The sequence below is a fragment of the Pisolithus orientalis genome (assembly GCF_024613125.1).
Source record: "Pisolithus orientalis strain OTSU chromosome Unknown F5J12scaffold_159, whole genome shotgun sequence".
NCBI classification, from domain to species: domain Eukaryota; kingdom Fungi; phylum Basidiomycota; class Agaricomycetes; order Boletales; family Pisolithaceae; genus Pisolithus; species Pisolithus orientalis.
Genome location: NW_026260940.1, coordinates 16334 through 26107, shown reverse-complemented (window position 1 = coordinate 26107; position 9774 = coordinate 16334). Strand labels below are relative to the sequence as shown.

The following is a 9774-nucleotide window of genomic DNA, read 5'->3' as shown; positions in this document are numbered from 1 at the left end:
CGTATGGGTACGGACGGCCAACGCGACCGCGATGCATCTGTCGAATTTACGTTGTCATCGCGTGCGAAATTGAGAAGCGGGCTGAGATGGATGCTGAGCATCCGCTCTTAGGACCATGTGAGCCTTGATTTTCACGTCCTTCGTAGTTGAAACGTTGTTGAGAGTCGTATGCCTGAAAATCACTCGTGATTGCCTTGTCCCCGTCCAGCGGCGACGCTTCAGCTCTTTTGCCTGCGACCTAGGATGGTCTGTCCGTAAATTGCGACTCGGTTTTGCGAGCTACAAAGTCGATGCATATGCGGTAAGTGAGTTTTTTGTTCTCGATGCCGAGCTGCCATTGACTGACATTCCTGAGACATGCACAGGCTGTAGCCATACAGCATGACAGTATTTTCGTACCGGAGATCGGTACGGAGGCACCGAAGTGGCCTTTTTTCTGCAGGGAATTCTTATCGTTACAGTTTATTATTACGAACCGTCCTTGTCCCAGTATGCCATATCGATTCCAAATCAGATTCCCTACCAGGCATGTCCTTCTCGAAGGACTGGGTTCGGACCCTGGGTTCTCACCATGTTATGTACATATCTCCATCGAAACGCAATTGTGTACACACCGTGGACTTGTTCTTTTTATCCTCTAGATGCACGAGAGACCGTGAAGCGGTGCAACTTCGATGGCATGTTACTCATTCTCTGGGGTTTCCTATGGATACCGCGTTGATCAAATACCTGAACCACAAGTGGTCTCATACACGACTTGTGCCATCGTCGAGCGCCTTACGAACAGTTCTTGTACTTTTTACCCTGCGGCTGCAGCCTTCGGATCTCTCCTGCTCACTGGTGTTTTTTTGTTTTGTTTTCACTTGAATTGATGTGATCACCCACCCACAGCACGCACGACATAAGGCACATACCTCGCTAGCTCCTTGTTCGCTGAGTTGCAATCAGTACTTTATACAATGTCGCCGTAGCAACAAGATGGACCTCCGATGTCCGCGGCCTTTCGTGCCATCCGCGAGCTTCCTTGTCCCGGCGGGTTACCTCCTCCTGATACCATAGTTTAGATCCGCGGTCTATCAGTGACGTTTTTAATAGGCCCTGACATCCGTCCCTCTGCAGCTGGCACAGTTGGATCCAGTTAGTACATATGTCTGTGAGAGTTGATTCACTACTTGAAGAAATATGCTTGTGAGCACCCCGCTATATCTCGTCACAGAGTGACGAACGTGTGTCAAAGCAACGATCAACTGGAGGTCGGGCTCCGAGCAACACCCGAATCACATTGCCAAGGCGTGGAGGGTATGGCTCAGTATAGGGACATCTACGAATGGAAGGTAGGTTACGGCGTCGATACCTAGTACGAAGAGAGCCATCCTTATTGTTGCCATAATAGCTGGACAAGGCTCGCGCAATGAATTGTATTATGTAATCAGGACCTGTGCAGGAGGAATTCCAGCCGTAGTTCAACATCCCAGCCATCTCGCTGTGATCGCCATTCATATAAAGATGCGCCTCTACAACAGGATCATACTCAGAAAACTACGCAGACTTCTCCATCGAGTCCTTCGCTTGCTCAAAATGGTCTCGGAAGCTCCAAAGATTGAAGGTCTGTTCCATGAGCAGCCCACCTGCCAGACCGGGAGCATAGCAATGTGGCACTCCCTCATCCGTAACAACCCTGTTACGTCGGATTGTCAAGTCATCGGGGTCGGCTGGTACAAGAAACGGAAAGGGGTAGAGCATGAGTTCTTGCGGTTTGACATCTCTTCCCCTGACAATCAGCACACATCCATTGTCATTGCCGAGAGGAGTGGTGGTGCTCACACTCCAAACTCCGGTACTTCTGCTCACATTCGTTAGCAACGTAAGCCGCTGACGATTCTGTAGATGCCATACCAGCTGCCGATACCCATGCTCAAACGGACACAGCGGAAGACGCCGTTACTTCGCCAGACCTCACGGCGTCGCCGCCCACTCCACCAGAGACTTCTGCACGCTCTCCTGATGTCGGCGATTCCACTGCAAGTAGTGCCGACGAAAGCAGTCCTCCGTTAGACAAAGTTACTAAGAGCAAGGGCAAAAAAAAACAGAAGATGACTACAGCTGAACTTGCAGCTGCTATTTCCTCCAGTCCCAAGCGGGACGCTCATGATCGCGTTCATTTTGGAACGCGTCTTACTGCAGCAGGCGCTCAGGTGGAGGAGATGTGCGACAAGCCTCAACGTCTCTGTACTTTATCGTTTACTGATGCAAGGCCTACTGCAAACGAGCTAGCGACCTTGCTTTATGTAACCTCGGCACAGGAGCCCAAGTACGCCATTTACCAAACACAATGCTACTGGTTCGTTGCAACTGTGTTTGACGCTCTCAAGATGCTATACAAGGGTGCCGTGCAAGATAACCCGACCCATCGGGGGGGTACATTTCGTGGGGTACAAGTGGCTATCAAGGCGAGCGGGGAAGAGGTGTGCGCCAAGTATCGTGAAGCTCGAGCTGCTTTGGCCGAGGAAATTGAACAGAAGCGCAGGCTTAAACAACAGGTAAGTTGTCTTTGATTTCTGTTCACTGTCCGTGCTTACGATGACCCGAATAGGAAGAGGAAGAGAGGCAACGTGAACGCGACCAACGCCAGGCCGCGGAGGAAGCCGCGAAAAGGGCGGAGGAGGAAAGGCGTGCAGCCGAAGAGAGGGCACAGGCAGCGGAGGAGGAAAGGCAGAAAGAACGCCAGGCCGCAGAGGAAGCCGCGAAACGGGAACGCGAGCAACGTGAGCAACGCGAGGCGGCCGAGGAAAGGGCACGGGCAGCGCAAGAAGAGATTGCGAAGTTACTCCAAGAAGTGGAGGCGTTGAAGAGAGCGGGGGCAAGTACTCAACAGGCTTGATGGACGGTGCTGGCCGCACATATACTTATACCAGTCTCGCTTTTTCCTTGTCATTCCCGGACTGCATACGATACGACTCCATGGTTTTCAATGTTGTCATTAGTGGATGTCACGACATCTCTGTCTATCTAACTGCCTTATTACTATCACTCCTGGGGATCTCAGGAGTATATCCCTGACATTCTACTGCTGAGTTGGCATAGCTTTGTACACTTCCTGGGTCCTGCCATAACCACGACGATGCTGTCCCTCGACGAAGAGGTCCGACTTTACACCACCAACGCAGAACGGGAGAAATACTCTCTTCTAGCTACACTCTTCGGCATCGTAGTCGCACTGGACTTTCTGGAATGCGCATACGTCCGCGATTCAATTACTGCTGCTGAGTGAGTCCCACCACTATTTACCAATTCCATCCATCCTATCGGTCGGTTCAATGTGGAGCTCGTACATACTGAGATATGCCACGAGAGGTACTCGCCTGCATGCACGAGGTTGTTGTCGCAGTATATGACGATGGTCAAGTTGGTCAAGGATTCGATCCCGTCGATCGAGGAGTTCATGACCCGCTATCGCGTGAGTCACGTTTCTCCTCCTCCTTCTCCTTTCACCCGACATTTTGATCTTGTTCTGTACGTGCGGCATTGACATAGCTCGATACGCCTGCTGCGTTGCATAGGATCAAGGTAGGGGTACCCGCTATGGTGGAACATTCGAGCGAGGCTGGTCCGGAGACTGGAAAATGGATAGCTGAAACGACACAGGTAGGGAGATTCTTCGATACTCTGCTCACCTATTTCCCACTTCTCCGCACATGTAATGCACAGAACTTCATAACCTTCATGGACGCACTCAAGTTACGTCTACGTGCAAAAGATCAGCTGCATCCTATCCTTCAAGAACTCGTTACGGGGTACACGAGGTTTAAGGGGAGCAAGGAATGGGGAGGGAAGAAGTCACATGGTTGGGTGGTAAGTGTACAATCTGTGGGGTACCGGTTGATTTCAAGGCGAGCGGGGAAGAGGTGTGCACCAAGTATTGTGATGCTTGAGCTGCTTTAGCTGAGGAAGTTGAACAGCAGTGCAGGCTTAAACAAGAGGTAACTTGTCTTTGGTTTCTGTTTACTGTCCATGCTTATGATGCCCCCAACAGCAAAAGGAACAGAGGCAGCGAGAACATGAACAATGCCAGGCTGTGGAAGAAGCTGTGAAAAGGGCAGAGGAGGAAAGGCAGAGGGAATGTGAGAAATTGTGAAGTGGCTGAGTGGGAAAGGCAGGCAGCCGAGGAAAGGGCATGGGCAGTGGAGGAGGAAAGGCAGAGAGAACACCAGGCCACAGAGGAAGTTGCACAAGAGGAGTGCATGGCCAAGGAGGCACAGGCAGCAGAGGAGGCAAATGCAAAGTTGCTCCAAGAACTGGAAAACTTTGCATTTGCTTCTTCTGCTGCCCATGCCCTTTCCTTGGCTGGATTGCATTGCTCATTCCCATTTTGTGGCTTCCTCTGTGGCCTGGCATTCTTTCTGCCTTTCCTCCTCTGCTGCCTGTGCTCTTTCCTCAGCTGCATGCCTTTCCTCCTCTGCCCTTTTTGTGGCTTCCTCCATGGCCTGGTGTTGTTCACATTCTTGCTGCCTCTGTTCCTTTTGCTGTTTGGGGCATCATAAGCTTGGACAGTAAACAGAAATCAAAGACAAGTTACCTCTTGTTTAAGCCTGCACCACTGTTCAATTCCTTGGCTAAAGCAACTTGAGAATCACAATACTTGGCGCACACCTCTTCCCCACTTGCCTTGACATCGACTGGTACCCCACAGATTGTACCCCCCAGATGGGGCGTGGGATCTGGCTTGGCACCCTTGTATAGCATCTTGAGAGTGTCAAACACAGTTGTGGCAAACCAGTAGCATTGTGTGTCCTGAAGGTTGTACTTGGGCTCCTGTGCCAAGGTTACATAAAGCAAGGTTGCTAGCTCGTTTGCAGTAGGCTTTGCGCTGGTAAATGATAGAGTACAGACAAGTCGAGGCCTGTTGCACATCTCTTCCACCCAAATGCCTGCTGCACTAATATGCATGCAAAATAAACGCGATCATAGGCGTCCTGCTTGGAACTGGGGGAAAGAGAAGCAGCAATTTTTTTCCCTAGTAACTTAGTCTAACAGAGGACTGTTTTCGTTGGCACTACTTCCAGTGGAATTGCTGGCATCAGGTGAGAGTGCAGAAGTCTCCAGGGGAGTGAGTGGCGACACCGTGGTGTCTACCGCTGTGTCTGTTTGAGCAATGGTATCAGAAACTTGTGTGGTGTCTACAGAATTGTCAGCAGCTTAAGTTACTTACGAATGTGAGCAGAAGTACCGGAGTTTGTACTGCGAACACCACCACCACTCCTCTCGGCAATGACAATGGATGTGTGCTGATTTTCGGGGGAAGAGATGTCAAATCGCAAGAACTCATGCTCTACCTCTTTCCTTTTCTTGTACCAGCTGACCCTGATGACTTGACAATCCAACATAAGAGGGTTGTTATGGATGAGGGAGTACCACAACCCGATGTCCGCAGTCCTGTAGACACTGTAAAAAGTAAAATCAATAAAAATAAATGTCCAAATCACTTCTGTTAAGTGTCGGAACAGCTGAGGATCAGTGTCAGTCATTGAATTTCAGCATCATAATGTGACACTGAAGTGCCCATCCGGTCTAGTAAAAAATAGTGTCTTCGTCACCAAAAAAAAACATCGTAAGTACTGAATAACACTGCCTTGTAGCTGTTTTTCCACATCGCAACACTGTAATAAGTTGATGCGAGCACTCATTTTCCGCTTTGATAGCACAGGTTTTCATGCTTGCTTACATATGTCCCACTTATCATGGAAATAACCAGGAAAATCACAAAATTGCGATTTCAAACACTACCTGAGGTTACAGAGACACCCACAGCACAGTCATATAACAGGGTATTCCACGAAAGTGTCAGTAATCCATCACAAGTCCAGCAGGAGCTAACAAGACTGAGCAACACAGTAGTGATAGAAATGAAAACGGTCTGGCAAAAGTGATCAAATTCGAGGAGGAGCAGCCAGCAGTGCAACAACAGCCAAACGAGAGCAGTTGAGTAGCAGTGATCGAAAATGTGTGAGGGAGGAGGATTTGGATGTGGACCTAACATTTTGATCATGCACTTCGGGGTGTATGTCGAGCCTGTGTCTGAATTATGTCAGGATCGACCTTGTTAGCGAGCCAACCAAGAGATAAGAGAGTGGGTTTACCACCACTGTGGCATCCCCAGCCTGAGGATCCTGTTCAACTGTCTTGGGGGCCTTCTTACTTTGCTGGCCACGAGGCTTTTTCCCCAGTACTTGAGAATGACTTGTAGTTGTGTTTACACAAGCACCACTAGTGCTTGTGGTGACCTGGATGGTTGAAATGCAGTGTGTAGTGATTCTGTGGTCAAATCGCTATGTTTCAATGGACCTGAATGGTTTCTTGCTGACCTGAAGCACTAGATGTGCAAGGGGCTCCCTCCTTTGGTGGACAAAGCACAAGACATGGTTTTGGGCAAGCATTTGACTGATCCTATTGCTGTCAGCTCTGTGAGATCAAAGTAAAAGATGCACACCACTTGTGCTTGGAACATCAGTTGTCTTTGCATATTGAAGTGTGACCAGTGCCTTAGCAGTGTCATGGATCGTTTGGCCCTCGAGGTTTCTCTGTTTAAGAGCGAATGTTGTTGCACATTTGATCTGATTGAGCTCATCATTGTCATCGCACTTGGGATTGATCAGTTCACCAACATCGTTACTTTCTACCATGATATTGTGCATGGGCATGGTCGACAAAAGGCTGAAGTCTTGAGTGACAAACCAACAGACAACATGGGGAATTATGAAGTAGGTTAGGTACTGCAAAAGTAAAAGAGGCTGAAAAGCATCAGTGGATGTCATTGGTGGAAATAGCTGGAGTAGTGTGTGCATAACAATTGTGGCACCTTTCAAACCGTAGCTGGGATGTCATCAGTTTTAAATGTTCTCAAGGAACACAATGCAGACTACTTACTATCCACAGCGTGAGTTTTCCCATATTGCTGAAGACATTGGAGGGACACACATTCAAGCAAATTGTGCTATTGTGTAATGATTCACTTCGAGGTCAGCTTCGAAAAAGGTCCAGAGCCAGAGGTTCTCGCGTGCTTCCACATCGAACAAAAGTTTCTCGAGTTCGTCATACATTTCCAGAATGCGAGAGGGGATATCTTTGAACTCGATTTTCGTGGCTGGCCAACCTTTTGCCTCTGTGACCTTGAGGGCTTCGAGCTGACAATGCTCTCATTTGATTAAGATACAGATATCTGTCTCCAAATGAATATTGGTCTTCCTTTCCTTGACAAGGCTGACATAGGTGGACAAGGCAGTCTTGAGCTGGTCAGAGATATTGTCAGGGATTGCATCTTTGCAGTCCATTCCAGGACATGTCTTTGGTGGCTGGTGACTTGCAATGGGACTGTCGGTGGCGGTGGCGGCAGCGAGCTCATGATAATTGGTGTCATCCTTGTCCTCATCCTCATTTGGAGGCAATCTCATGTTCGTGATCTTGATAGAGCATCCTACAGCAGTCTGTAATGCTGGTGTCAGTACAGGTTTGCCATTAGCCCACATAGAATACCTTCGAATTTGAGAGTGCCTTCATTGCTCGAGTGTTCTGCTTTGGTGAGTATGACTAAACATCAGGTAATACTTCCTACACTGTCATCGAGCTTGCTATACTCATTTGCCTTGGGGTCAGGCTTGGTTGTTACCATCTTTTGCTTTTCAGTGATGTCAGCTCACTCCTGCTGTTGTTTCTGAGGATGAAGTTTGCTATCATCTAGTGAGACGAGAGAGTTAGTGACGGATGAGGTCTGATCCATGAAGCTCACCCAATAGTCACCCAGAGGGCTTGGACATCTTGCTATGTTTAGTGTGTTCCAGTGAGGCTGGCACAACAGATTTTCTCTTGACTGGTGCCAGATTGTCGTCTTCGTCACTTTCACTGCCATGCTCATCTTCTGATTCTTCTTTGCACTGTTTTATTTGAGGACAACTTGGACATTCGTTATGATCTATTACAATGGCCCATAGATGATTAGTACATATCAAATCATCTATGCTACTCACCTGATGATCCGCATGTGCCAGACTTGGATATCTTGCTATGTGCTTCTGAGGCTGGTAGGTTTGTAGATTTTCTCTTGACTGGCACCATGTCATTGTCTTCATCTTCATCTTCATCGCTGTCTTGCCTGTCTTCTGATAGGTCTTCACTGCTGTCGTCATCACTTGCTTCACTCGGGCTATCTGTTTCCGAGCGCAGACAATCAAAGTCAATGATGGACATGTCCTCATTAGTGTCCCAAAAATCTGATTCTTTGTCACCACAGATCTCTTCTGCTTTTCATTTCCCAATCCTGTGCTGTGTTTCATATAGTTGCAATGAGTCCTGGTGAATTAAATGAAATCATTTATTGCATCATGCACCTCGAGGTTTGAGGTAGCTTTCTTCTCCAACTGCGAACTATTGCACAGATATTGCGCCAATAAATCTCACACTGGCCATGCATTTTCGTATTTCTGGAATATCTTGTATTCTAATTGTGCCTACATAGAGATTATAATGCATATATGCATATATATGACAGCAACGCACCTGAAAAATAACTTTCTCAATGAGTAGCTTGTTTTTTTGCTGCATTATCGTTCGACTTGTATCAAGTTTCCAGTTTGTGAGTTTGCGAATACCACACTACTTTTATCTTTATCAGTGAGATCAGCGTCATCCATGGAAAAAAAAATACAACCTTGAGGTGATTAAAGAATTCCTTCTTCTTTGAGAGGCCCATCACCTTGACAATACTGTAGCCCTTTCCATCACTTCATCCTAGGCAGCCCTTTGGTTGGGGAATCAAGTCCTGGCTGCTACCATTTATCAAGGAGTCCCATTCTTGATTAGTCTTCTTTTTGTGATGGTCCAAGTCATCAGCGTGCTGGTTTCCTACGTATGAAGATAAATGCTATCAATCATTCAGATGGCATACAGCACAAGATCTGACTTATGAGTATATGAGTCTAATTGTTCTTGTAGTGACACAATCGCTTGACCGATGGTTGATAGCTGCAGTGCTTGCTTCGCATTATATGGTTTTGGCACTTTGACCATTGTGAATTAACGACTGTTAGGGGTGGAAAGGGAAGATGCGAAACAGCTCGTGAGGTAGGTCACGTGATACTCACATGCTCAGATGACATGAAAATTCTGTCAAGTCTTCAAGTCTCTAAACCATGGGTACAACTGCCATGGTGCTGTCACGATGCGGCACAAGCACAGGGTGAAGACTCGTCCTGGTCAAAACTATTGCAAATGGTGTCATTGTCTCCCAACGTGCAGAAAAATACTTAGCCTCAAGCAGGTGCTGCCAGCATTACAGGGACCTAGCAAACAATGGCCTTGTGGGGCAGATACGAGCATCAGAGAGCATTTCATCAGACTTGGATGCAGAGGCTGATGCTACTGCACCCAAGGTTTCAGGTTCATGTTCTTGTATTTGCCTAACCACCTAGCAAGCTAACTGATCAGCATATCTTTGTCAGACAATGATGACAGTATTCCAGACCGATCAAGTCCTGATCCAGATGCCTCTGATGACAACGATGATAGATCCTCAAGCTTAGGCTCACATGTGGAGCCCTTGGTTGAGCAAGATGAGGAGTTTGGTTCCTGGGATTGGGTGGAGGACCAAGACTCGGATGAGGAGCTTTGGAGCATGGAGGAGCTTATGGATACACTAGATTGCACTGAGAAACGAAAGGTTGCAGATGAATTCTTTGAAATTTGTAAGTAAAAAATGTCTGGTTCATCAACTGTTGTAACTGA

The 9774-nt window shown here is 47.7% G+C and overlaps 3 protein-coding genes across 3 annotated transcripts; 2 read left to right on the top strand and 1 right to left on the bottom strand.

The window, feature by feature from the left end:
* Positions 1-1578: 1578 nt before the first annotated feature.
* Positions 1579-2881, top strand: F5J12DRAFT_899698 (uncharacterized protein; the record flags this gene model as incomplete). The annotated part of the gene is made up of 3 exons (XM_051748180.1): positions 1579-1837; positions 1888-2540; positions 2594-2881. 3 exons carry the CDS (start codon positions 1579-1581, stop codon positions 2879-2881), a joined length of 1200 nt encoding a protein of 399 aa, XP_051594112.1.
* Positions 2882-3121: 240 nt separating this feature from the next.
* On the top strand, positions 3122-3984 carry F5J12DRAFT_899697 (VPS28 protein-domain-containing protein; the record flags this gene model as incomplete). Its single annotated transcript, XM_051748179.1, has 5 exons — positions 3122-3267; positions 3376-3457; positions 3535-3645; positions 3709-3852; positions 3943-3984. The coding sequence occupies 5 exons, from the start codon at positions 3122-3124 to the stop codon at positions 3982-3984; spliced, it is 525 nt and encodes a 174-aa protein (XP_051594111.1).
* A 305-nt stretch (positions 3985-4289) lies between these two features.
* F5J12DRAFT_916469 (uncharacterized protein) lies at positions 4290-7554 on the bottom strand (the record flags this gene model as incomplete). Its single annotated transcript, XM_051749196.1, has 9 exons — positions 4290-4523; positions 4577-4589; positions 4640-4867; positions 4921-4983; positions 5033-5177; positions 5210-5504; positions 7011-7181; positions 7263-7481; positions 7531-7554. 9 exons carry the CDS (start codon positions 7552-7554, stop codon positions 4359-4361), a joined length of 1323 nt encoding a protein of 440 aa, XP_051594110.1. The 3' UTR covers positions 4290-4358.
* Positions 7555-9774: the final 2220 nt, after the last annotated feature.